Source organism: Tetranychus urticae, chromosome 1 (genome assembly GCF_039701765.1).
Source record: "Tetranychus urticae isolate SD_2017Ah chromosome 1, NJAU_TeUrti_SD_1.0, whole genome shotgun sequence".
Lineage (NCBI taxonomy): Eukaryota > Metazoa > Arthropoda > Arachnida > Trombidiformes > Tetranychidae > Tetranychus > Tetranychus urticae.
The window spans coordinates 19,839,022-19,866,975 of NC_142958.1; the positions used below are offsets into that span (position 1 = coordinate 19,839,022).

A 27,954-nucleotide genomic window follows, 5' to 3' on the forward strand; every position below is an offset into this window, starting at 1 on the left:
CACTTCAAATGCTGAGATTTTGATTTGAATGTAATTAGTTGAAGAAAAAGATTCAAAGTTGTGTTTGTTTATTGTTGTTATATTTTACATTGTATTATCATCGTATAAATTCAGAGTTGACTTTCATTTACCCTGTGACAGGAGATGAACTTGTCTGACTGAATAATTTTGTACATTTGTTTCTCAATAAAAAAAAACTGCGAAACTGTCATTACAATGATTAACGAAGTTATGGAAAAGAAAAGGTATAAAAGTAAATATTTTGTTGTGAAGTTCACCAGATGATATTGAATTAATTTGAAAACAACTTCTCCAATTGTTTAATCAATCAGCAACACCATGTATTTCCACTTGTTCAACTGATTAGTTTCTGGCTTTGCGTTTATATGATAAACATTGATAAAAAGGTTGTTTATTTGTTTAAATGTTGCTTTTGTTTATAAGTTACATTTGGATTGAAATAAAAATTTAATGTCGTTTGATCACATATCAATTATGTACATTGAATGAATATTTGAAATTGAAAATGATTTTTCTCTTCTCTTAATCGGGATAATCAGAAAAGATTGAGCACTTTTGCTTGCATTCAGTTTTGTTTGACGAGTGCCACCAATTAAAAAAGTAACTATTGACTGTCCAATCGATTGAACGTCGATTTATCTTTAACTAGAGCTAAAGAAGAAACTAATCTTCCATTTTTTTCTCCTTTTTGAGATCAACCAACTGCTGGTAATCATGAGGCGTCTGGTGAATCATTTCTTGAATATCGCAGACAAACTTGTATACATAACGTTTACCGGCCGTTTTATGGATTATATTTTTATCGTAATAGTACCTTAAACCACGACTCAGTTTTTCGTAATTCATTTTGGGCTTGTTCTTGCGAAGTCCCCAACGTCGGGCAACTTCATCGGGTTCAGTCAACTTGAATTCCCAGCCATCGCCTGTCCAAGTGATGAAGTTTTGGCAGCTTTTATCGGACAACAGTTCAAGTAAAAATTGCCATAATTGAATTTGTCCAGTTCCTAATGGGAGTTGAAAAAAATTTGTTAAATATTTTGTCTTTTTTGTGTTTTGAAAGGAATGAATGAAAAGTCTATTTTACCTGCAATACTTGTTGCTTGTATAATTGGTTTACCGTCAGTGTTACTGGTTATTATTCGTCCAGAGGGTGAAAGGGAAGAGGGAAAAGATCCAGAAGATGAGGAAGATTGACTGAAACAATGGTCACGAGAGTGTAATCCATTGTAAGGTGAATGTTGAGGTTGAGGTTGTGAATGGTGGTGAGTTTGTTGTGGCTGTTGTGCTTGTTGTTGGCGTTGTTGTGCTTGTGCTTGTTGTTGTTGTTGTGGTGGTTGTTGTTGTTGTTGATGATGTTGTGCGACTTGAGTTGAATGAAGTTGTTGGTGGTGTTGAGGAGAGGAAAGGTGATGATGTGGATGGTGACCATGATGGTTTGTTGAATGGTTAAGATGTTGAGACATTGGTGGAATAGAGGAAGGCACATTTTGAAATGAATTATCATATACATGAGAACCATAATTGTTCATTAAATCAAGCGAGGTTATATCATGACTCGAGTATCGACCTAAAGAGATGAGACATAAACGGTTGAAAAAAAGTTAAACATCAGCCTCTAAATCAAAGTCACACACACTTACCTCGATTATTGATATAAGATGATTTGGGTGAAACATAAGTTGGTGTATATTTAGATTCACTGAGCATCGTTGGTCCACTTGGATAAAAGTCAGACCCATTGTCTAGGTAGGCAGCATGTGGACCCGTTGGTCCTTCATGTCCATAGTCACCGGTATCATCAGTATAATGTTGACCCACTAGACCCATCTCATCATGGCCAATATCACTTAGTGTGTGCATAGACTCGGTGAAATGGTTGTAAGTTAAGTTACCCATGTCTGAAGAAGAGAAGTAAAGAGAAAAGTTGATTTTAAAAATACAATCAAAAACTGTTGATAATTCATCATTTACTCATGAGAATATTACACTTGTTCATTTAGTAAACAATTAACATGATAATTAACCCATTCTCATCATATTGAAGTTAACAAACAAGAGAAGAAGAAAAAGAAGAAGAAGCAAAATTAACGCGAAAAGGGGAATATCATTGAATCTGATCAAAGTGCATAATATATTAAATGAATTATTATGGTATTAACACTATTGCCACAATTATCATTATTGTTATTATCATGTTCAAACAATTACTATTAACTGGAAAGTTTCAAATAACTGAGTAACCATTAGAAATGTAATAATAATCACTAATCAAATGAACAATTAAAATGAAAACTAATAAGAGAATTGAAAATGTATGAGAAAATGAAATGATGATGATTATGTTCAAGATTATCGTAAGCCCTTGAAACGACTTGATTTTAGTCTAAATTTTGTGTCTTCATCTTCATGTTCAACTGAACAAGAAAATGGATTGAAGATGATGATGATGATGATAACTTGATGAGAGTTGGGTGTTTGCTTTCACCAATTTTCACTTGCATTATGATTAGATGAAGATGAAGAAGAAGAAGAAGAAAAGTGTTTTGTGTTTATAATAAGAAGATTGTTCACATTATATCATAATTTATGTTCATTCATAGGAATTGCTATTAATCATGATCATCACAAGTAGCTAGTAGTTATTCAATCATAAATGTGAGTAAATGAACAAATTGAGGTTGATCAATGATGATAATGATTAAAATGATAATAATGTTTCTCTTTTTAATTGACTATAAAATGACCTTTGAAAATTATATGCTAAAGTTAACAAACAATTGTTGTTTTTTTTGCTTGCAGTTATCCAGAAATGCAATGTCAGTTACATTGTAAATAGCAAAGTAAAAAAAAATAATGATAATAATTGGCTTATTCACAGGCAATCAAGCCAATTTAACTCAACTAATTTAGCCAAGTAATGTACAGAGTCGCTCATTAGACAGACACACTCTGCTTGACTGTAACGGGAATCAAGCAACAACAGCTAAAATTACACTTCATTGGCTTTTTGTTGTTGGCCATTTAAACTGTTGTTGAGCTTCAATTAATATTAATATTTATCAATGTAAACTTGATGATGAAGTTGCTTGATAAATCTAGAAACTCGCAGTCAAGTCTCGCCAACAATCGCCTTTAATTAAGTGAAAGCTTGGTAAAGAGAATCAAGTTTCATGGAGAAGAAGAAGAAGAAAAAATAAGATTAATTGTGATCAAGATGATGAAAGGATGTAAATTTGAAATCTGATGTTGATAATTTATTTTCTAGAATCACTTTTTTCTCTTCTTCTTCTTCTTCTCATTGAAAATAAATTAACCTTGTAGTTGTGATGAGAGGATGAAGGAGGAGATGATGATTGGATCAAGTTGTCTTCAAGGGGTCAGACCGTAATTAAAGTTAATATATCTTTGGTCATTCTTTTCTTGTTATTATTATTTTATGTTCAAATGAAAGTTTCTCAGATTTTTAAGGGATTGATCTCAAACCGTATCGAGAGGATCACACCTGTCGGAAGAGATGACTCTCTTAAGCCTCCTCCTTCTCCTCCTTCAGCCTAACATCATCATCTCTCTCTGGCTACTCTTCTTTCTCATTCTTCTTCTTCTTCTTAACCTCGATTACCTTGGCCCTATCAACTCCAATGAAATGTCATTTTAGCTGTTAGTTTTAAATTCATTTTTAACAAATGATAAGGAGTCACAGTGAGGGAGAACCCAAAGTCGCCGGAAACTATTGCTCCCTTTCACTAACTTTTCATCTTCAATCGTCTCTCTGTAAACTTCCTTTTCTCTCCCTTTTCTCTTCTTCTTCTTCTTTTTTTTCTTTGCTTCTAAAAACTTGATTACAGTGGTTTAATCTTCTACTATAACCACCATCACCATCATCATCATCAGCATCATCATTAACATTTTTACTCTCTCTTTCTCTTCTTCTTCTCACAAAATCACTCATGAATGACCAAAGTAAACGGAACAAGTACAAGTTTTGTAAGTTGGGAAGAAGAAGAAGAAGAAAAAAAGTAAACTCAAGTTTTTTTTCACAAAGAAAAGAAAATGGAATGGAAAAAATCATGAGAATCATGATCATGAGAGTGATGATGAAAATCGCAGGTGAAACCGTTATAAGGTGACTGGGCCAATGGGCAAAGACAGTAAAGGTTAGCATCAAGAAGAAGATGATAAACAGAGAAACGGAAGAGTCAAAAAATTGATATTCATTCATCCATTTAGAGTTAACTTTTTTCATCCATTATTATCATTATAATTATGTCCATCAATACATAATTATTGCTCTTTATCAAACTCATTCTGACCCAACAATTGTATCCATTTGTGTTGTTAATTTCATTGTCAATTAACTTTATGTTAACCTAAAAAAACAGTCAAATCAGTAATCAATTAGACTCTTCCACTGTTAACCAATTGTAACAATTACTTTTAATGAATGTCAATTCAACTAATCGTTTTTTGCCCTTAAAATCAAACTCGATTATTATTGATGAGCTTTTGTAATCAACTTTCCTCTCTGCCCTTTTAATTGTCACTGTTAATCAATTGACTTTAATAGTTTACACTTGACCATTGAATGTAAACTAAATGGTTAAACAAGATTGTCATTGAATCATCAATAATGATTGATGATTTTATTAGCAAAATTTAATTTAAATTTTCACATTTTTTGTTTCAACTTATTCTCACAACAAAGCTCATGATTGATGCAATGTTTTCAATTGTGAATACTAACCTTGAAAGGGTGAAAAAAGTGTGATGAGAAGAAGAAATTGAATAAAAAATGAATTTTCCAGCAAGAAGAAATGATAATAATCCAGAAGACAGATTCACTAATTCACATGATGAGATTCACAATCAAATATTGCTAAATGATTATCACAGTTAGTTGATAGTTGCCCTGTTTTGTTGTGTTACCAACAACAACAATCAATAAATAATGAATGAAAAACGATAATAATTGTGGAATAAAAATAACAGGTAAAAATTGGCCAAAAATGAACAATGTTGAAGTGAAATAAAAAAAGAGACTCAGAGTCAATAATAACAAAAAGATATTAGATAAAAATGAAGCTGAAAGTTGTTAACTGATTGTTGACGTTAACTTTTTTTTCTCGCAAGGATTTTTCGCTATTCACACAACAATAGTAACTAAACTTTTAAATGTTGTTTTATTATAGGTGGAAGGTTCCAATTTTTATATGAATGAATGTTTAAACAAGTTGATGATGATGTTCAGTAGAGTTGTTCAGGGCAACTTGGAAAGAAGTAAAACAAGGTTTTGATCAATCACACAAGAAATGAAACTTGTAAGACGATATTGAAGGGTAAAAAAGAGGTGAAAAGAAGAGGTTGACTTTGTTCAATCTTTTTGGCGACAGAGAAATGAATGATTTCAAATATTGAAATTGTCAATGCTCAATATTTGATGTTTAATCATGAAAAGCTTTCTCTAATGGATACAATTGAGTTGAAATGTTGTTAAACAAAAGCAAAAAATGAGACAAAATGTTGATGATAATGATGATGACGGTGAAAGAGGCAAAAATATTTTTGCAACTTTACAGTCTCTTGTCAAGTCTCTTTTTTCGCCCTCTTCAGTTTACTTTTTGTGTTATGTGTTGGCCTTTTTTTACGCTTTTACAGGGTGGACTTTGGAGTTACATTTAAACTTCATTTCTGTATATTGCTACTTAGACGTAGGGAAGGTATAAGCATCCTTATCCTCCTCCTCCGCCTCCTCCTCCTCTTCCGTCTCTCACTATTCCCATATAAACTTATGTTTCTTCATCTCTTTTTTGTTCAACTATTTTCCTTTTTTTCTGCCTTCACTTGACTCTTTTTAGGTTTCATATTTGCCCAAAAATAACTGTGAATATGCAAGTAAACGTGGAACCACAGAGAGAGAGAGAAAAAACGAAAAGTAAATGACCAAAAATAGATGAGGAACCACAAAAAAAGGACAAATTCCTTTAGATGAAATGATTATGATTTTTACATCGATTTTTAAACTTTTCATTTTTTGGAGTAAACAAAAAAATGACATCGAAATTCATTGAGTGATTTGTGTCCTTTTCTTGTCGTTTTTATGCTTCCAAATGTTGAGTCGAAGGTGGGTTAATTAGTCTCTTGGCATTGGACAGGTTAATTGTAGTCACTCAATGAGACTCTTACTCTAGATACATACGAATGTTCAATAATGAAGTTGAACAATTTGTCAATTTTCAGTGAAAATTATGGTAAATAAATTGTTCAAGTTTTGCTCATTTTTACCATTTAATGCTGCTCTAATAATGGATATCATTTGTTCAGGTAAAACATCCGTTTTCACCTTTATGTTTATCTTTAAATGCTTTTTCAAGATGGACAATATTTAAATGTTGATACTTTTGTAAACAATTTACCTTTCAATTAACATTAAATTGTTAATTATAAAAGTTTAATATTTACCAAATGGTCAGAGGAAAATGATTACAAAATAAAGTTAAAGGTAAATCAAGTTGAACAGTTTAAATATTGAAACAAATGTTCAACCTGAAACTTTAATTGTTAAAAATGTAAATCATTTTCAAGAAGAAAAATCTTTTTATCGTTAATCATCATCAGTGGAACAAGCATTATCATCATCATCTCGGGGCGTTTCGTCCATTTAGAGACAATTTTATGAAAAAGAAGAGGAAAAAAAATCAAGTTGCTCTTCAACTCTTATCTTCCCTTTGAAAGAGAAGATGAAAGATAAAAGTACAAGTTCGGAAGCCACTTCCGGTGACCAGTTCTTCATCTTTCCCTTTGCCTTTACTTCAGCGGTCCTTTTCCCTCTCTTCCCTTATCTATGCATTAAAAGACCGAAACACGTCTCATTGAGTCTCACTGAATGTTTAAACAGTCAACAGAAAAAAAAATCAAATTATTGCTAAAATTATTAAAGGGAGTTGTTAATATTAGTTTATGCTTATAATATTATTTTCATCGTCATCATTATCACAAATAATCACAATAACAACATAATAATAATGATATAACGATAAAGATTTTTTCTTCTTCTTCTTTTTCTTTTTTTCTTTTTTTTCTAAATAAACAGAGAAACTTGAAAATGTAAAGGTAAAGAAAAGTGAAGCTTCTGATTGGCATATTAAGCTTCATGGTCATGGTAATCTGAGCGGAAACCAATCCCTAACGTGTCGCTTACTCACTCGCCTTTACTCACTTCTATCATCAGGCGTATGCCCAATAGTTTAACCGGAAGCTCTATGTGACTTTGGCTTTTATAACCTTTCTTTTGAACTAACCGGAACCAATTAGTGTAAAGGTATAAGGTGGTTAAAGGTATAAACCAAACCCATTGGTTCAAAGTCATAATGGATGCTTAGACACACTCAAGTCAAATCTCAATAACAAACAATCGCAAGAGACTTATTTGACTTTGTAACTGATATTATTAACTATTTGACTAGAGTGATTTACATTTATTTGACGATGGAAACGCTTTTTTGTTGCGATTAACTAAAAGCTTTAGAAGAGCGCGAAAAGTTGCCGTTTTGATCAGATTCAAAGTGCAACTTTTTTTGCATCGACTTGGAATCAAATATTGATGAAATCTGTTGGATTGTTGGCTAAAAAGTTTATTCTAACACTTGACTGATGAGAAAATGTTTTGTGCAAATGCTAATTTTTATCATTTCTTCTTGTCTAATTGCTCTGTTGTGGTTGAACTTTTTTTTGTCTTGTTCAGTTATTTACAGTGAATGGGCAAAGTTGCGGCGATCATTTCCAAACATTGGTTGACCTCGAGTTTAAACATATGTTGGTACACTTGATAAATTGACTTATTTGTTTCTCTTTTTTTGTGCTTTCGAGACTTTTTTTTCCTCTTCTTTCACTCATAAGATAACATACACTTTATCCAATGTCCTAACTAATTATGTATACAGGAGAAAGCAACAAATACATGCTTTCAAAGTCAATGAATCTGGTAAACATTTTCAGCTTTTTCCATTTTCTTCTTCTTCTTCTTTTTCTTCTTCTTTTTCTTTGCACTTTAATCACCGTCTTCATAATCTTTCCTTACGTTTTTGCTGATGAAATAAGAGTAATATAAAGTCCAAAAAGTATCATCAGAAAAGGATGACAAGCTTGACGTATATTATAATAATAAGAAGAGAAGAGCAAGAAGAGTAAAATGAGAGGTGCTAAGGAAAAGATAAATAAAAAAGATGAACAAGAGTCAAAAAACTGGTTCGTATTGAGTAAAGTTTCTTATTCTGGTTGGGTCAACCCTTGAAGAGACTGGAAAAAGTAGCCATTAATTTCAATCTACACATTAACTGGTTAAACGTAATTCGGTTTCTTTTTTGTCCGTATTATTAACATTATTTAAGTTGTTGGTTAATTGTATTTTGTAACTAAATCAAGAGCAATTAAAAAAAAATAAATTTTAACAAACCTTCTAAATAGCCTGAGCTTGTGGATGAAGATGTGGATGTTGCTTGTTGTTGACTTGACACGATAGAAGCTATTGGACCTGTGGAGTTGGTTGATGAAGGTGAAGATGAGGATGAAGAGGAGGTTGAGGATGCGGAAGATAACGTTGATGATGCGGTTGTTGTCGTTGTTGATGTTGTTGTTGCTGTGCTGGATGAGACGGCAACAGGCGAGGCAATGTTGGTAATCACATGGGATGATGAAGGTGATGGTGATGCCACTGAAAGAGGTGATGCAACGGACGAGGTTGAGGATGAAGAGGACAGGGAAGAGGATGATAGAGTTGGGTTGGTTGTTATCGTTACTGGGTCAAGGGTTGACGGTGATTGGCCCAATTGATGGAGACTATGTTGACCATGTTGACCGTGTTGTTGTTGTTGTTGTTGTTGGGGGTGAAGATGATGGTGGGTTCCATGGGAAGGGTGATGTTGGTTGATTGGGTGAACATGAGAATGACCAGTAACAGAAGAGCATCTTTCAGAGGAAGATGAGGTTGATGAAGGTGGCGATAGTACAGGGTAAACAACTGGACCTCCGCCTCCGCCGATAAGGTGATGTTGATTGTGATAATCGTTTACATGGACAACATGGTTATCAATCATATCTGAATGAAAATAGTTGTCAAAGTGAAGCAAACAAAAGGATGAATCATTTGTTTGGTTAACCGAGGTTGGGGTTGGTGTTGTCGCTGATTGCGATGCTTGGATTGGCGTTGTTGGTGGCGGTGATGAACATGAAGGGGAAGATGATTTCAACGTCGATATTCCGTTTGTTAACAAGTTTGAATTGTTTATCAATTCAAATGTATTGGTTCGACTATTGACTTCAACTTCTGCACAATTTACAGAGAAAATAAAAAAAGAAAAAAAAGTTTAAAAAATTTTCTCTTCATTTTTCAAATTCATTGAAAAGGTAAACTCATTAATTAAACTTGATAATTATTGACTTTTCAGCATCTTTTCTCGCTCTTTTTGTCGCTTCCAATCATTACAACAAGAGAAGTTGAAAAATAATGATTTCAACCTTTTCTTTAAACTTGAGGTTCTAATGAGTTATTTGATTCTAATTTTCATTTTCTCATCATGATAATGATCATTGATCAATACTAGTGAAAATTTCCAACCACTGATATCATTTGTTATGAAAAACAAGGAGAAATGGCGAAGAGCGAAAAGTCATCTGAGATGAAAATAATCTCATGTTAATTGTGAATTAAAGTTGAATGGCGAAAAAATTAACACAAGAAACACGTAATTATAAAATCAACTCCAACAGATTATAATTGGTTTCATCATTAAACCCAAAATAGTAATTTAAAGTTAATTATGTGAGTAAATCAATGAACAAAAGTTGAATAATGAAAAAACAACTTTACAATCAATAAAGTTTCAGTCGATTCCTCATTTCTAACCCTTGAGTCGAAACCAAAGTCTCATCTATTTTTACATCAAAAAAGATGCTAATTTCATCAATATCAACTGTTTATCAAAGTTTTTGTCAAAACATGATTCTTTTGAAGTTTTCCTGAAGGTTGACTTGAATTTCATCGGCTTAAATGGTCATTACAATTGAATTAAATGAAAATTTAACAAAGTGAATGTTTTTTTTCTCATACGATTGCGTTAGTTTTACAAAAAATATTTATATCAATAGAGTGAATGTAAAGCTCAAGTTACGCTGTGACGTGTAAACACGTAGTTAAGAGATGATCGTTATCAATGGAGTTTTCATGAAAGATTTCAGTTATAGGATGAAAGAGAAGGCAGATTCATCATCATCATGATTAATGTAAGTATATTTATATTATTATTATTATCATCATTTGGCCTTAAAAAGACAATTTCAATAGAGAATCATCCAAGCATATATTTATTGTAACCAAAATGTTTCTCATTTTCCCTTTTCTCCCTGACCAATTCAGTGTCTCGCCATCATCATCATCATCATTGCTACTTCATCATCTCTTTTTTTTGCTGCTCCTAACCTTTCCTTTTATTTATCTATGCAACTATGTTATTTTGTATTTCATGCCACCTCAAGTTTAATTGACATTTTGTTGCGACTCTTTGCTTCTCTTGTTTTGTTGTTGAAGAAAAAAAAAGATATTCAGCTAAATGATTGTCCTGAATGAATCACACAATTCTGTGTGTGTAAAGTTATTAGCATCAACAGGTCAACAACAGGATAATTGAGAAAAGGTAAAACTTTTTTGAAAACTTGATTGTTGTAATCTGGTTGTTTTGTTGCAAATAAAAGCATCATTTTTGAAGCTCTTTTTTTAAACGCATTAATTTTCAATTCTGTGGATTGAATAAATGTCATTAAACCTGATATGACCTGGATAATTGGTGATTCAGGTAAACTGAGAAAAACTTCATTGGCTCAATCAGTAGTGTTTCATGTAATCGAAAATGAATTATTTCTTCTTTTCTTTTATGTTTATGTCAATCAACTGCGTTCTGATGAATCTTGTTTGAGTAAAGTAATCAATTGACTCACCTTTAAGGAGTATATCTAAATGTTCCCAGAGTATCTCTCCCATGTAAGGCGGTGTTAAGGCCAAAAATTCATCCTTCCTCAGGTTACAAACGTCTTTACCTTTCATATTGAGATAAAATGTTTGACTACTTTCAAAACTAAATTCCCGCATCGCCCAATTTAACCAATGTTGAACATCGTTTGGACTCCATTCACGAGGATCTGTTGAAAGGTTATCAAAAAGAGATTCATTAGTTTCGGATAAAAACAAAAATCAATCAAAGGATACAAAATCATGATCAGAACATCTTGAGTGAAAGAGAAAAGAAAAGTTGAAAAATTGGTGAAAAAAACGGAGAAAGTGATTCTTTAACCCGAATATGGATCAAGGTCTCTTTGGTCTAATTATCTTCAAGTATTGGTTAGGCCTTGTTGATGCTAAATGGTGAAAAATGGGAAAAAGTAAACCTTTTTTTTCTTCTTCTACCTGTTGATTAATATTGTTATTGCATAGTTGTCAACATCATGTTGATCGGTTGATTGGTAAACTTAAATCAGACCGGAGGTTTGTATTGAAGATGAAGGATAAGTGAAAGAAAGGGAAAGTAAGATTTCATGATAGATTCAACTGGTTGAGAAAGAGACAAAAAAGAGTTAAAAAAAGGTAAGAGTGATCAACAGTGTTTGACACGCTTTTCATGCTTGTTTCAGATTATCATTATTATCATTAATATTATTGTGACAAACTGTATAAGCTAACCTTAACCTGATCTTTTGATCAGCCAACCATTAGGCCAATTAAGATGACGAAAATTGAAACAAAATATGACAATTTTTCAGACTCATTACTCAACATATTTCAACTGCAAGTGAACACAATTTTTCATGAGCAAGTTCATGAATAAACAATTGAAAGAAAAAATTTAAATTCTCTTTTCACCTGATCATGATTTTAATGGAAATTTTGATGAATCAATTTACCTTTTGGAATGCTACAAAACTCTCGTTCCCTTTGGAAACTGCTGAAACTTGCAATCAATGCTTGGTTCATCTTTTGATTGGTTCCTGGTGTAAGAGGTGGAACCTGAGCAGGTAAATCTGTGAAAGAAAAATGTAAATTGTTAATAAATCAGGTTTTTTTCATTTCAACCTTTTTCTTCCAACATTCAGAATTCAATTTCCATCTGATATTAATATTATTATCAAATAATAATATTACCATGAATGAAGCTACTTCATCCCTTATCTTATCAACGGTAACCACTTGCACTGATAACTTGCATAATCTAGAAATGAATGAATTCCATTTCTTTCGTTAATTGTTCAGATTAACAATTACGTGATTAAAGTTGCTTTTAATTGCTTTATTAAAAAAGATTGTCAAATTTGGGCAAAAAATTTACTGATTAAAGACAATTTAAGCTTCGTTTTTGCAGCAACATTAATTGCTGCAACAAATGTTCATCATGAAATGAAAAATGTCTATTGAACTGAAGAGATTATTAAAAGTTATTAATGTTATTAATTACAATTAATATTAACTTTCACCCTTTACTGAGAATCAAAGGTTCATTAAGAGTAGAGCATTTGTCTTGGAAAACATTTACTCAACAGAAGAAGAGTAAAAAAAGTTGTTGATTGTTGTAGTTAACAATTAATGATTAAAAACACGGAAGTTAATTTGCTCGTAATAATAGCAAGTTGTAATGTTAACAATTGAAGATTTTAATTCTCATTTGCTTAATTTTCCATTTATAAGGTTAATTAATTACCAGACGAATGAAACAATTAACAATTTTAATGATAAGCCAAACACTAAATTTATATCATTTGGTTGAATCATGAAAGGGTTTCAGCAATTTGTTTTCTTCAGTGAAACTTCATTGCTGTTGAAACGTGAGAAAAAACAACAATTAAGATTGATCAATCAAGGTAAATTGATTGCAAGGTAAAGATTGGGAAAAATCAATTTAGAAACAAAGTTAACTAAAATTTGGTGAATAATCAATAAATTCATTTTTGTTTTCTCCGTTTCTACGATTCAATTTCCTTTGATGACATTAATTGTTATCAGTCAAATGAAATGTTCAACGGAAACGTTGCTATGATTAGATAATGCAAAGGAAATATCGGGTAAAATGCTAATCAGTATTAACCATGTTAACCAGTTTAATTGGTTTTAATCAGCAATTCTGTGGTTCTCTGGATTCTGGTGTTTTTATTGCGCCGTTAGTTCAACCTTGACTTGCATTTTTAACTTGACTGCATTTGTCTCAACTTGTGTTTACCTGTGAAAAACCAAAAAACCAACAAAAAACCCAATATCTTTAAATCATTGAAAACGTTTGTCTCTTCCAAAGGTGTTGAAGGGGTTGAGTTGGAAGAAAAAGTTGTTTCAAGCAAAAAGTGCAAAAAATTGGTAAAAATTGAAAAATATCATTTCAAGCAAATTCATCCATCCAATTGTTACCTTGACACATTCAATTTGTTTTGATATTTAGATATTCAAATGAACATTGAACAACGAAACGTGAAAAAAGGCAAAAAGTGAACCAAATTAGAGCAAACAATTGTTAGGTTAATTTGTAACGCTCAATTATTAATGTTCAATAAAATCAATGACAACTAATTGTGAAATGTTGCTAACAATTTATGAGCGTTATTTCAGTCTTTCTTAAGATTTTTGGTTCAATTTTTCAGCTTCAAACTTTTTTCTCCACTAAATCAATGAGAAATTACTTTTCTGAAACTTTTGCTGAAACCACAGAACGAGGTTGCAATAAACTGTTTTAAAAGGTACAAATGATTGCAGATTAACTTTACTGAGTTTTAAAGTTGTTAAAACAACAATTTACTAATGAAGAGTGCATTGTGATTATCATTTATTATCACAATTATGAACAACTGAATGAAGACAGAAAAATTGTTAACTTTCTTAAAAAGGAATTCATTTTTATTAGTATGAAAAGAGTTAAAAGCATCTTCTTCCTGAATCTCGATAATCTTGCAACAATGAAATATTTATATTTCTCATTTTTTGCCTTCTTTCATTTCACCAATAAAATGTTACTTCAACGTTATTGTTGGAGGCTAAATGATGGCCAATAAGGGACAATAAATTGTAACAAACAAAGAGTGTCCAAAGAGAGTAATGATTAACTTTAATTAGCTTTAATTTGATTCTAATCATCAGTTAACAATGAGCGAGTAAAGCGATCAAAAATTGCAACCAAAATGATCAAATCTAAACATGTGATTGAACTAAAGTGACCCCAGTCTTCATGAAATTCAATGAAAAAGAGATGAAAATGTTTCCGTTTTCCTGTTGCATGGTAAATAGACGAAACTGGACAAGGCAATAAATTGAAAAATGAAGTGAACATTGAACATTTAAATGTAAAAGTAAATTGAATATGCAAAATGTTTACAGTTTTGTTCGTGTTATGAGAAAGTTTTGTTAGGCTTTCTCATTGTCGTTTTCATCTTCTTATCTTCTTCTTCCTTCACTTTTTTTTCTCATAGATCTTAACCTCATCTTAACTGCTTGCTCTTCTTCCTTCATCACCAACATCATCATCATCATCCTGAACTTCCTGTGCTCTGTAAACTATGTGATTTCAAGCTTCTCTCTCCTTCTCTCTCCTTTGAGCTTTTTAATAATAGTAATGACGATAACATACAGTAAACAGTTAACAGGACAATGTGAGAAAAGAAGACATTGGAAGATGAGAATGATGAGAAGAAAAGCGAAAAAAGATGAAACTGAAAACAAGGTTAATAGATCATTATTAGCATACTTTTTGTCCGCCATTTACCATGTTTTTTGTCTCTTTTACCTTCTCTAATTATGACTCTCTTCCTCTTGGAACCTAAATTGAAACCTTTTATTCCATGTAATTTGGACCCTAATTGTGGTCAACACTTTAGTAACCCAGTGAAAAACGGCACAATTAGCACAAGAAAACAGGGAAAACAATCAAGATGATCAATCAAGTGTCACCGATATTAAAGGTAAATCTTGAACAACTTTTTTTTCCTCAAACCCAAAAATAACTAAACTTTGTAATCAATATTTCCTGTGACTTTAAAAAAGTAAACAATAATTTTTGCAAAAAATAGTCAACAATAAACGAAACAATTCAATTAATATTTTAATTTGCTCACAATTTGCAATCAATCAACAAGTTGAATTACACTTTGAATGATAATTTTTTTGGTAAACTTTCTTCATTCGCTTCAAGCATGGGAAAGAAAAAGTTCTTTCAATATGTTAATATTCACTGATTGAGTGAAAAAGCTAATTAGCTAAAATAAACTGTTACCATAACGATCAAAGTATCAAGTGATGGTGATAAAGTTGTTGTCAATGAATGATGGCAACATGAACATGGTTCAACTTATGCCTGGAAACTGTTTATTGATTCACAATTTTGTGGCTTCATTCATAAAAAGTCAGATTCCAACCTTTCAAGCTTTTACTAACATTTTAATACAATATTCACATAACTAAAGTTTACTCACCATATCTTACCTTTGCTTTTTTACCTGTAGTAGCTTTTTGTTGTCTCTCTCTCTCTCTGTGTAGCTCGCCATTCATACATGAAATTTATTTTACGCTTTTTATCTTCACCATCATAATCTTGACTCTCTTTTCATCTTTTTTGCTTCTTCTTCATTGGTAAACATTCATTCATTCATAGTGTAGATCCTCTCTCTTGGCCAACCTTTTCAGTTTACTTTATCCTCATCACTTTTACAACTTTTTTACACTTTTTTTCTGCTTTCCCTTTTCACTCTATCATTATCATCATTTTGATGTTGTTTTCACTCTCGCCTTCAGACTTGTTCAATGAATGAAATTGTGAAAAGTTTTGGAGCAAAAAAAAAATGTTCTTCACTTTTTGTTGTTCAAATGTTCACTTGAATTTGTTAAATCATAGACATTTTCATCGTTCGCAATAACTTGCTATTTACTGGTTTCTGGCTTCTAGTTAATTGGTAATAATGAAAGTTCAACTGCAAGTGTAAAGGTTGATGGTGAAATTGAGGTAAAATTAGTAAATTATCGTCAATTGTTTTCAAATAATAACAAAATTTTTCATTCTAAGTTTTCTTTTTCTCTCTCTTTTGCAAAGTACAGGAGGAGGAATAGTGGGAGGATAATGATGAATATCATGGTGAATATGATGATGAATATGGTGATGTGTTTGTTGTTGATGATGAATAAGATTAACCCCAAGGGCGTTTTCCTCTTCTCTTTTTATCTATTATTTCATTCAAACATTTGAATCGTCTGAGCGAGACGAGAGAGAGAGGAAAACAAAGGTTAACTCAGCTTCTTTTAACTACACAGTTTTTTTACCTGTTGCTTATTATCAAGATAATCATAGGTACAGAATGAAATAATTAGAGAAGAGAGAACAGAGAGAATCCAGTAAACAGAGAGTTCATGTTGATATGAATTTATGATGAATTTATGGTGATTATTGTGACGATCTAAGTTTTCTAGTTTTTTGCTTTTCTAAAATTTACAATTCTTTGCCTTCTATATTTTCATTGTTATCAAGTTGCTTTTTGCTCTCAATTGGTTAATATTTTTCTGTTGGCTTTCAGTTAATTTTTTACCATTCATTATCAATTGATAGATAATGAACTGGAAACACTCGACTGGGAGGAAAGCAAATGTATATGTGACCTAATTTAGAACTTTTTTTTGTGTTAATTTTTTTCTCTCTTTTGCTCTTTACCTAAACTGACCATTGACATGGTTATTAGTGTCAATAACTCTGTTTGATTCAAGCTTTTTGTTGATTAGCAGAGAGAGGAAAAAAACATCATTTTCTTGTGAAGAGAGAAAAGTAAATTAAAAATTGCACAAAAATGCAATATTGGACTAATCATCGTCACCTATTCGGTTCCCTTCATCACTTGACATCAATTGAGAATCAGATTAGTAAAAGAAGGCAAAAAATACATGAAAAAAGCATGGTAAAGATGAGTCTAAATGGATGAGGAAAAAACAACATTTTCAATCACATCAACAAGTAATAACATTTGGATAAATTACATTCACATTGATTTACATTGATGTATAAACAACTTCCTGTGGAGAGGTTGGGCTCGTTTTGCGTTTTTTGCGTCTAAAGGCAAGAGGTTGAGGTTGCAAATGCGACTATTAAATGATGTTTTGGAAACGGTTTTGACGAGCAACAAATCTTATTTGTTCAAACATTGCAATAAAAGATGAAGATGATGAAAAGAAAAGATGAAAGGAAAAATTGTTAAAGAAATTCTGAAAACTTTGTTTTCCAAGCAAAGAGTAAAAACAGTTTTCTGACAATTATTATCGCCCTCACTCCATGTGTCTTAAAGTATCTCGATAGTCGTCCAATCAGTTGACCATTTGTTTTTATAATCTTTCTTCTTAGTCTTTCATTGTTTAAGGATCATCTTACTGACCCAAAGATCTTGTCAACTCTTTTTGGCCTCAACAATTTCATCGTTCATCGTTCATCACCATTGACAGGATTCACTTTTTCGCATCTTTCATTTTTCTTTTCTTTCAACTTTGAAGACTCAAATTGGGTTAATTTTTGCTTCTCTATGAACATTCAAAGTTCATTAAATGCATTCTTTACGCTCAACTGACTGTCATCTGTGATTTTGCGCTCAATTAATTAAGCTCAATTCGCGAATTAAATTTTTCTTGTTGTAATGTTTCTTTACAAATCAAAATATCATTACAATTGATCGAGATGCATTAAAGTGAAATAAGTATTGATAAACATTGAGGATAAATTGGCTGATGGTTAACACAATGTTGATGATTGTTAACCAATCAAGGAGAATTGTATTTTTGTTAATTCTTCTTCTTCTCTCCTTTTTCCAAGATTAACTTCAATTTGATTCAATTATCTTAATCAAGTGAAAAGGGCCATTAATTCAAATTGAATTTATTCTTGTCATCAATTGTAACATAAATATGAAAAAAAAGATGAACAGAAACAAAGTTGAATAGCAAAAGAGAGGAGCAATAATTTTCTTGACTTGTTAAATAATAATGATAATAATTTCATTTAAGACTTGATCAACCAACTAACCAACACATATATTAGGATGGGTGAGAAAGCAATTCCCATCGTCCTTGAGTTTTTTGGTCAAAGTTGAGGTCGATAATTATCTTGATGATAAAAAAAAGACTCTTCAATTGGCCAATGATTATCTTTGGATTTTTAATTTAATCGGTCAAGTTGCTCACCATAGGTGGCAGCATTGACTGCTTGACCTTCAATGGACAATGCCACAGGTCACTTTCCGTCTCTGACTATCTTTGACCTCATAATTGCCACTTTGAAACCACCTTCGGCAATGACGCTCACTTAGCACTTCATTACCATAAGAAAAACACAAATATCGATAGACCTGAGTTTTCGCCATTTCTGAATCTATTCAATAAAACAAACCGAATCTCTGCCGAATCTGACTCGATTCTGACCTTAAAACACTAACATTGAAAATTACAAAACGGAGCAATCTGATTCTCGATGCTGAAGTGATATTTCCCGCAAATTGTTCATCCTATGGATTGATTGTCAGGATATTGATTAACATTAGAATGTGATCGACATTAATTTTTACTCAAGCTAATACAATCATCAGGCTATAATTATGATAATAATATCAACATTATTATTGGTTTATTACATTAGACTGAGAACTGTACTAATCTCAAGGATAACCTTGATTCTCTCACAGAAAGAAAGTAAAGAAAGAGAGTTTTACAATAAATTTATATACATAATACACTAAGGCTAATCTAATTGTTAAACTTTTTCATGTTCGGTATCAAAACGTTTGATTCTCACTCTCACACTTAAGTCTCTCAGTGCGAAGAAGAAGAAGTCGATAAAGACGATGAAAATGACGAGAATAAAGAGGGTTAAAGGTAAAGGTAGAGCGAGAGGGAGGGAGAGGGAATGATACTGTACATAGGCAATTCCAGGTAAGAAAACCTGTCTTTGTCAATCGAGGTCAGGTTGATAAAGAAAAGGTCACTTAAAGCTAGGAAACAAGTTTGATGATAGACAAGAAGAAGAAGAAAAAAAAGTTAGCAAAGGTTCCCAGAGAGTAAAGGTGAAGATGAAGAGAGTGAGTGGAAGATGCAACGAAGGAGAGAAGAAGAGAGACAGAGAAAGAGAGAGAGAGGGAGAGAAAGGCTGGTGTCGAGGGGCACAAAAAAGAAACGTCAAGTGACCTGGCCTCGATTATTATATTTATTGTTATTGTTATTATTACTTGTTACCCTCTGTAGTTTTTGCTCCATGAGAAAAAAATATTATAATGATCATCAGAATGCGTAAATGAAAAAGTGGTTTTAATACCGGTGTTTTAACGAGCTGACAAGTTGACCTGTCACTTTATTTGGACCCGTTCATCATTTCACCATTTTCACAACAGAAGCAAGTTCAGATTTTAACAGAATTGTAATTTCAGTTTGATTAAAAACTTTGAAAATTTACTGGTCAAGACTGGAAATGAAAGTTGGAAAAAAGTTTAAAAAAAGTTTCATTGAATCACTTTCAATGTTTGAAACTTGTTACTGAACATGATGAATATGAGAATTGATTTTATAGGAGAAACTGAGTTTTGTTCATATTTATTGTACTTGATATAGTTTCATATGATAACATGGGCAGCAATTAAATGAGCAAACAAAAAGTGAAATAAATTATAATCTTGAGTGTTTTTTTGTTTCTCACTCAAATCAGGTAAAATAAATAAAATAAAATTAATTGTGTTTCCACTTAATCAAGGTAAAAACACAAGAAGTTTTTTTTTTGCTCAACAGAAATAACAAAGTTATTGTTACCAACAATTATTAATGTTTAAGCTCAATAAATCAATGGCTAGGTGAGTTAAATGATTGCGATTAACCTGACGCTTTTATCGCACTCATAAATGGTTAACAGACATGACAACCAAACACCAACAAAGATCACAACAAAATTGTTGAGGTTAAATGAACGGCAAAAAAAACTCACCTGATTTGAGTACAAGACGATTTGATAAACCATTTGTGGGTCTTTCAATAGTCTCTGGTTTTAAAGCTCTCATCGTTTGAATGATGAAGAGTCAACGACGAAACAAAAAAATAAATTGATAAATATCGGTAACAATAATAGATGTAAGGCCAAAGTAACGCAACGAGTTAAATAACGTTAAATCAAGTTTATCCAAATGGCTTGGTTCATAGTTAATAGACACAAAAATATTTCACTGGACACTGGACTTTGAAATGACCAGCACTGGATAAAAAAATTGACTTTGATTTGTTGGTGTATGAGTTATAAGTTAATCACTATTTTTGGGTAATAAACAAAACAAAAAAACAAAAGTGCTTGAGTGTTGGTGTGTTGTGTGCTGTATTGTGGTGTTTGTTATTACTGTGTTTGTATTAATACAAGTGAAAACTGAAAAGCGAACAAAACATGATTGAAACTTTTGTTGACAAAAAGGCACTGGATAAAGATGGAGAGTAAGATGATGATGATGATGGAGAAAGCAAACTCATGGGAAATTGGTAAGAAAAAGTGAAAGATGATGAAGGAGAAAGAGTGAGTTGAGAATGAGTGTAGAGTGAGCCGAGTGAGAAAACGTATGTTTGCCATATGGGAGGGGTTCACGTACTGTTGTCTCCCTGTGCTCACTTTATTTTTACGTTCATTCATGACTTTTTTTTTCTCATTCAAGAAAAGGGGGTCAAAGGGAGGGATTGGAGCAGAGTGAGAGATAGAGAGAAAAGGGGAAAGAGAGACAGAGAGAAAGAAAGAGAAGTAGAAGGAGAGAAAGAAACAGGTCCAAAGGGCATATGTTCAGTTCGTTTCAAACATTTTCAAGGCTTTCTCACTTCAACTAAAGGCGATTTTTTAAAAATAAAACTAAAGACATTTTAGCTAATCTTTTCTGCTTTTTACCATTTTTTTTTCTTCCTTTCATCAATGTTGTTATGAGTGAGAGAGAGAGAGAGAGAGTACAGTTTGGGAAAGTGCGTAATTGGCTAACTTTGGTTACTGTAGTTTTCATGATAAATCGTATCTTTCAAGTACGATGTTTAGTCAACTTGAAAAGCTGTAAGTTGATAGACCAAGTTTAAAACCTCTTTGTCTTGCACTCGTTCTGTTGGTTAGACAAGTGTTCAACGGTAAAGGGTCAACACAGCAAAATAGCCAAAGCCAGAACAGAAAAGGTCTAAAAGCCAAAGTGAAGGGAAAGGCCGAGCGAAGGGTAAAATTAAGAAGCTAAATCTAACTGATAAAAGTTTTTCTCTGAAGATTAAACAAACGCTTCAATAGTCATAAACATAATTGGCTTCATTTAGTTTGCAATTTTTTCATTTTTTTCATTCAAATCTATGAGTTGAATTTTTTACTCAATAATGGCTAATTAAGAACTGATAAATGCAAGAATTTTTTGCTTTTATGCAACATGAGCTTCGATATTTTTCGTGGATTTGACTTTCGCTATCTTGTTCTGTCTTTCTCGGTTTTGAATGCCAAGCGTTTTAACGAATTTCAGTTTTCAATTTTTTCTCGAACTTTGATTCTTTGGTTTTAAAACTTTTAACTACAGCTTTTGATTATGTAATGTAATTTGATAGACATCAATGAATCTCATGCATTCACTTTGTGACCTGACATTGAAGACTCGCTTGGACAGTGTTGGGCTCAATTAATAGATATATTAGCAATCATCAGTGTTGATTATGATATTAAAATTAATTGACTAACCTTGGCCTTAGCAACGAACCAGATAAGCTGATTAATTGGATTGCTTTTCTCACTATTTGGTTAACAATTAAATGTAATGCTCTGTAAAGGTGATCATCAGGTAATGTTGGTGTTAAATTTGGTGTTCCGGTGAAATGGTCAATGAAGGGAGCACAAAGTAAAGGTCAATGTTGGTCATAAGTGAATAAATTTAAATGGTAATAAACATTGTGATACATTTATTATCATTTGAGTTAATTGTTTTTTATGTGAAAAGAGCAATGAAAAGTCAGGGGAAAAGAGAGCAAAAAAAAAGTTTCATTTTGTTGAACCATAAGAATTGTTGAAGTAAATGTTCAATAAAAATCATAAAGCATTTCAAATTGTTGATTAAATGAATTATTATCATTATTATTATGCTTATTATTACGATTATCTTTCAACTTGATCATAACCATTTAAATGGTTGAGTTGATCAATGATATTTCATGTACCAAATAACATGAACAAAATTCTGAGAAAAGAAAAGAAAAAACCTTGGAATCTCAGTTTGGCTCATTTCTCATTGATCTTAATCGTGATGATGAACCAGTGAACATATTAGACCAAAAGTGAACGACAAAAGTCTAATTAATAACAGTAAATCAGTTAACCTTGAATGTTGATTGTTGTTTAATTAAAGTTAAATTGAGTTGAACAATTTTTGGGTTTCACTGAAATTCAATAAAAATCGTTTGAATAACTTGAGAATCAGTTGAATCCATCATTCAAATGTTACTCATTCACAGTCGATTCATCAGAATAAATTTCCTCTGTTCATTGCTACTGTAAAGGTATAAATTGAGTTAAAATGATCAACTTGGGTCAGTAATTGGGCGTAGGTTAATTTCCCATGAAAAGTTGAACATGGTAATGCAATCATTGTTTTGCCATTCATCATTCAACTCTAAATGAGTATATTTAAAAACACATCATCACTGAACATTTCAGCTTCTTTCCATAATTAATGAATAAACTTAAAGGTATCATTTGCAGGGTAAAGTTAAATGAAAAATAGATTAACAGTTGCAATTAGAATCAATCAATTATACAAAGTTACAAATGATATCTTTAGTTTGCAGGTTTACTTCAACAGGTTAATATTATCATCGCCCTAACCATCACAGTAATCATCATCATCATCAACAGTTAAAGTAAAGGTAAAGAGGACATTCAATCATCACAATGGGAAGTTAATCTTTTTTATATTAACCTCAGTTGGAGATTGAATCGCAATCCTACAAGTGAAACAAATGAAAGAGGAAAACAAATTGTTTCTAGATTCAATTGCAATAAAAATGAGCAGTAAAATTAAAAGGCAAAAAAACAAGATAAAGCAAAAATTCATGGGAAAAAATCAGGAAACCAGATAAGCTGACAATTGGTTTATCAATAATCATCCATCCTGCAAGAGTCAAAAAACGCTCTCCAATTGAATATCAAAAAATTACAATTTTAGGCAAAAAAATCAACTTGCAACCAACTTTACCAAATTAGCAAAGAAACTGATTCAAATTACTTTTCCCAGTTACTAATTAAACATGATTTGATTGCAATAAACATTTCGATTTCATTTCAACTCCAATTGCAAGTAAACTTGAGATCACTTGTTCAACCGACCAACAGGTTCACAGGGAAGAGCATTGATTTGGCCGAAATTTAGTTGCAAGAAAAGCAACTTTTAACGGACTTTTCAACCTCTCTTGAAAAAACAATTGTTTGTAAATTGATTTGTTTTGTTCCAAGTGTAATAAGTAAACTATTCAATTCCATTCTTTCAATAATTAAGATATAATTTGATCTCAACAATGAGATGCTTTTTGCGCTTGCAAACTGCCAACATCTCAATATTTGAAGATTGAAATTGAAGTTGAACAAAATGTAAGAACCAGAAGAGGAACAACTAATGAAAATATTGTAAATACAATGAATGTACAATGGATCCAATTTGATAACAAGAAACATCTCTCTATATTAAGTTGATTTGGAAGGTCACGTGATGAGATATGAATATATCACAACAGGGAATCTGATCAGTGGATGAAACAAAGAAGAGCCAAATGATAGCGAAATTGCTAGTTAAATTGAGAAACAATAATAATAAAGAAATGAAAACCAAGCCCAATTCATATCAATTTGACATGAGCTTTAAATATTTTATTTTGGCCTTTTGAAGGCAAAAAGAAGCGAAAATATGTTAAAATTTGACTTTTACTTTAAATCAGAATCTTAATTATAATTGAAGTTACAGATGAAGAAGCAACAAATTAACTTTGCATTTGGAAGAAAAAAGCAAATCATTTGGTTAATCATAATCAGATATATTCATTTAGGTGGAGAGATAACTCACAGTGGGTATTCAGTGTTGCCATAGGTTAAACTTGTAAACTTATCAATAACCATTTGATATTTTGTTTTGTGTGTTCACTGTGCAAAATTAGGGAATCAATATTCATTGGATTCATTATGATTTGTCTACATCTTAATGTTAATTTTTGCTTTCTCTTGATCATTATGATTTGCTTCTTGATTCCTGAACAAGATGTTTCAATTGTTTCCATCATTTGAAAAGTTAATTTCTTACCAAATGCAATAACATTTGAAAATGTTATTTTAATTTGCTTTGCTGTGAATATAGTTATTACCATAAAATCGCATAGATTTTTGATTACTTTTTACTTCATTTCTTGATTGATCTTTCATTCCTGATGACCTTTTAATCTCGTAACAGCGTTAAACTAAATTACAAGATTTAAATTGCAATTCAATTTCTATCAACTTATATCAATGTCCAACCATCAAAATAATCAAATCTTTTCTTGTCATCGAGATGAAAACAATCAAAAAGCATATTGAGATGAGCTTTCACTTGCAATTGATTTGTTAATGTTTCATTAACAAGGTTAGGTTTGAGGTTAAACAAAAAACTGATTTCCGTGAATCTCATCTGATGTAAGATTCAATTGTCGATTGTTAGTACAATTGTTACAAATTTTTGCCAATTGCATTGATTTCTGATTCGGCAAACAATCAACAGGGAAGGAGAAACATAAAGGCGATTAAATCACTGAGTATAAATTACACTTAATTGTGTCTACTTTTCAATCTTCAATGTTAATCCATTTGAAGGTTGATTGCAATTAACGGCATTTTTGTTATCATTACGTTATTGTTATTTTTAGTTTCAATCCTTTTTGCCTTACAATTGATCCAATAAAAAAAAAGTTAAACCATTAACAGCAATAAGTTATGTTAATCATTGCTGTTAGGTGCTTTCATTGTTATCAAGTGTTTTGGGCCAAAAGTAGATTTTTTTGCCATTTTGTTTGACGGGCTAAAAATGGTCTTTCAGGTAAACAGTTTCCGGGCCAAAATTGGAATGAAAAGTTAGCGCCATTTTTACATTTTCAAAACAATACATTTTGAGTGAGGGAATACAAAAGTAACAAAAAACAACATAACATGAAGTTGAGGGACATTTTTGGGTAAAATGATAATCGGTTGGTTGATTTAAATTGTCAAACTAAATTGTCTATCAAACAATCAACAATAATGATACTTCTACATTGAAACATATACTTCAGAAAAATTGTCAAATTGTAAACAAGTTTAGACTCAAGAAAAATTCAAATTAGGTGAATGTCATTTTTAATTGTTAAACAACAACAAATTGCTTAGTTAAATTGAACAAATTGGCAGCAAACGAAAGCAAACCTTTAACCATGACTTTGATTATTGGCTATTACAATTGTTATTGCATTTTTCAATTATGAAAATAATTGACTTTCTTTCAATTAACAGTTTAACCCTCAACTGTTGCATTGAAATGTATTCATTGGACACTAGAGCAAACAATTATTCAAGTTGATTTAAAAACATCAGAACGAAATTTCAATCAGATTCATTCATCTTTTCCCAATCAAGATGGAATCATTGAAATCGCAATAAAATGATCTTTTACTTGTTGCTCTTCAATATTCAATTTTGTAAAAGTCTCGGTCAGTTGTTGGTTAAAATTTTGAAAAACTATTCTTGGACCAGTGGCTTAAGTTAGTTTTAAAACTGGTTACTTTAGTGTCCCAATGAGTCCAAACCTTTGGATAATTGGACAAGGATTGCGAGGCGATCTGATGGTTAGATGCAAGTTGTGAGATAAACACTCGACTTGGAGTGTATCTCATAACTTGTCGATGCAGTGGTTAACTTTCACTTGATCAAATGATAACCTAATATAGACAACTCGAAAAAAATTTACTAGAAATGGATAATGTAGATTATCAATTTCCGATGTTCATTTTTACCAGAATTTCCGCTGTGTGTTTCCTATTGATAATAATTTACAGTTTCATCTAAATAGTTATCTTCATTGGACCTGAAATTTATGAAAATTTCCATTTTTTTTTGTCCTTTTTCAAAACAATATGTTTTTGCATTTCTTCATCAACAGAAATTGAAAGTTTCTTTTTACTTGTTTCTCTTTACTCATTTTTACAGGTTTCAATTGGTGGTTATAATTTTTACTCTTCAAGGTAGAGACGTTTTTACTTTGCATTACATGTATACTGATTGGAACCAGAAAGTCAATCAGGCCATTCTCACCATCATTTTTATCTCATTCAAAAAGACCATCTTGAAGGCCTGTGTGATCAACCAAGCGAAACGATTGCAACCAAGAAAGATTAAGATGAAAATGATGAAGAGAAGGAGGAGGAAGGAAAGAGGAAAAGAAAGAGAAGGAGAGAGACTCATGATGACGATCATGAATATAACCTCAATTTAGAATGATATTTACATTTCTTGAAAGTTATCAAACAGGTTAACGAAAGGTATAATTTCTCAATCAGAAGAAGAAAAAAAAAGTTTTAAGATTATCGCTACTATTATTATTGATAATGTATTAGTGACCCTTAAGAAACTCATAAAGAAGTAATTAACAAATTAAAACAGCCGGAAGTAGGCCTCCTCCTTCTCCTTTCACCTTCATGTGATATTTCAAAGGTATGGTGTCCCTTCACTTAAACATAAACTTGAAATGTTTTACAACTCAACACAACTCACTTCACACCAAAAATCAAAACAGTTGAATTATATTGGATCGACTCGATCAAAGCAATGAATCCATCAAAATAAAAACAGAGACGAGTCTTGACGACTTGTATTGTCGTCTCAATAACGCTAATCATTTGAACACTAATATGGTTTAGTTAATCAAAGTTCAACTCTGCACCTTAACTGAAAGAAATGGTTTTTTAAGGAAAGTTGATCTTTTTCAAGCTCGAACTTACAAACTTAGTTTTGCTTGTGTTTGGTGGACAGGGAACTGATTGAAATGATTCAGTCTTAATCATTGTTTAATGAGTGACAAACTGTATGATACTTGTTAATTGCTAATGGCAATGTAATATTAATCCAAATGGTTACTAGGAAACTGTGAAACTAATCAATGACAAGTTGATTAAGTTTTTTTCATTCATAAAGAAAATTGAAACTAAACTTATTTATCAAAAGGCACTTGAGATTAGATAAAACAGTGATTTAGATAATCTGATTGTTGGTCTAATACAAACGATGAGACACAAAATTGAAAAGGCTAACAAGTTGCATTGTATCTTGTAAAGAGGTCAGACACTTACAACTTGTTAGTTAACGTTAACGGAGAGAAATGATGAAACTTTACTTACCAATTGGACTGTCTTGGTATAAATCAGCCATTGAAGATGTTTTCAGGATGAATCCCATGTAACGAGGTATAAATGCTGTAAATTACTGTTAATCATTCATCCATTCATTCAATTAGTCAGTCGAGCAAAAATGAGAGAGAAAACGAGAGGGAGGAAAAGATGTGAAGATGAAATGACAGATGAAACAGATGAAAAACAAGAAGGGGAGAGGAGAAAGATTATGTTACTCTTTCTCACATTCATTCATAAAACAGGTAAATACTAGAGATGGCGATTACTTCGATTCCATCGATACTCATCGATTCTTTTTTCATGAAATGAGCATCGATTACTTTGTGCGATAATTGATAAGCTTTACATGAGCTAAAAACTCGAATATTACGGTTCCATGTTTACTTAAAAAATAAAAGGAAATCGACAAAATTTTAGCAACTTTGAATCAAAATACTTGACTCTACCAGTGATTTCAGAGCTATACAGCA

The 27,954-nt window shown here is 31.7% G+C and overlaps 1 protein-coding gene across 3 annotated transcripts; it reads right to left on the reverse strand.

Moving 5' to 3' along the window:
* Positions 1-51: 51 nt before the first annotated feature.
* Positions 52-27,794, reverse strand: pnt (ETS transcription factor pointed). 3 transcript variants are annotated; one of them, XM_089270268.1, is made up of 8 exons: positions 27,473-27,794; positions 20,028-20,344; positions 11,968-12,084; positions 11,008-11,208; positions 8,471-9,340; positions 1,662-1,919; positions 1,106-1,588; positions 52-1,025 (listed from the first exon to the last, which is right to left on the reverse strand). In XM_089270268.1, exons 2-8 carry the CDS (start codon positions 20,098-20,100, stop codon positions 685-687), a joined length of 2,343 nt encoding a protein of 780 aa, XP_089126394.1. In that variant the 5' UTR covers positions 20,101-20,344; positions 27,473-27,794; the 3' UTR covers positions 52-684. The 3 variants fall into 3 exon arrangements, with proteins under 3 accessions (XP_089126394.1, XP_089126395.1, XP_089126393.1); XM_089270269.1 differs by lacking the exon at positions 20,028-20,344 and having other exon boundaries at positions 27,473-27,793; XM_089270267.1 differs by lacking the exon at positions 27,473-27,794 and having other exon boundaries at positions 20,028-20,599.
* Positions 27,795-27,954: the final 160 nt, after the last annotated feature.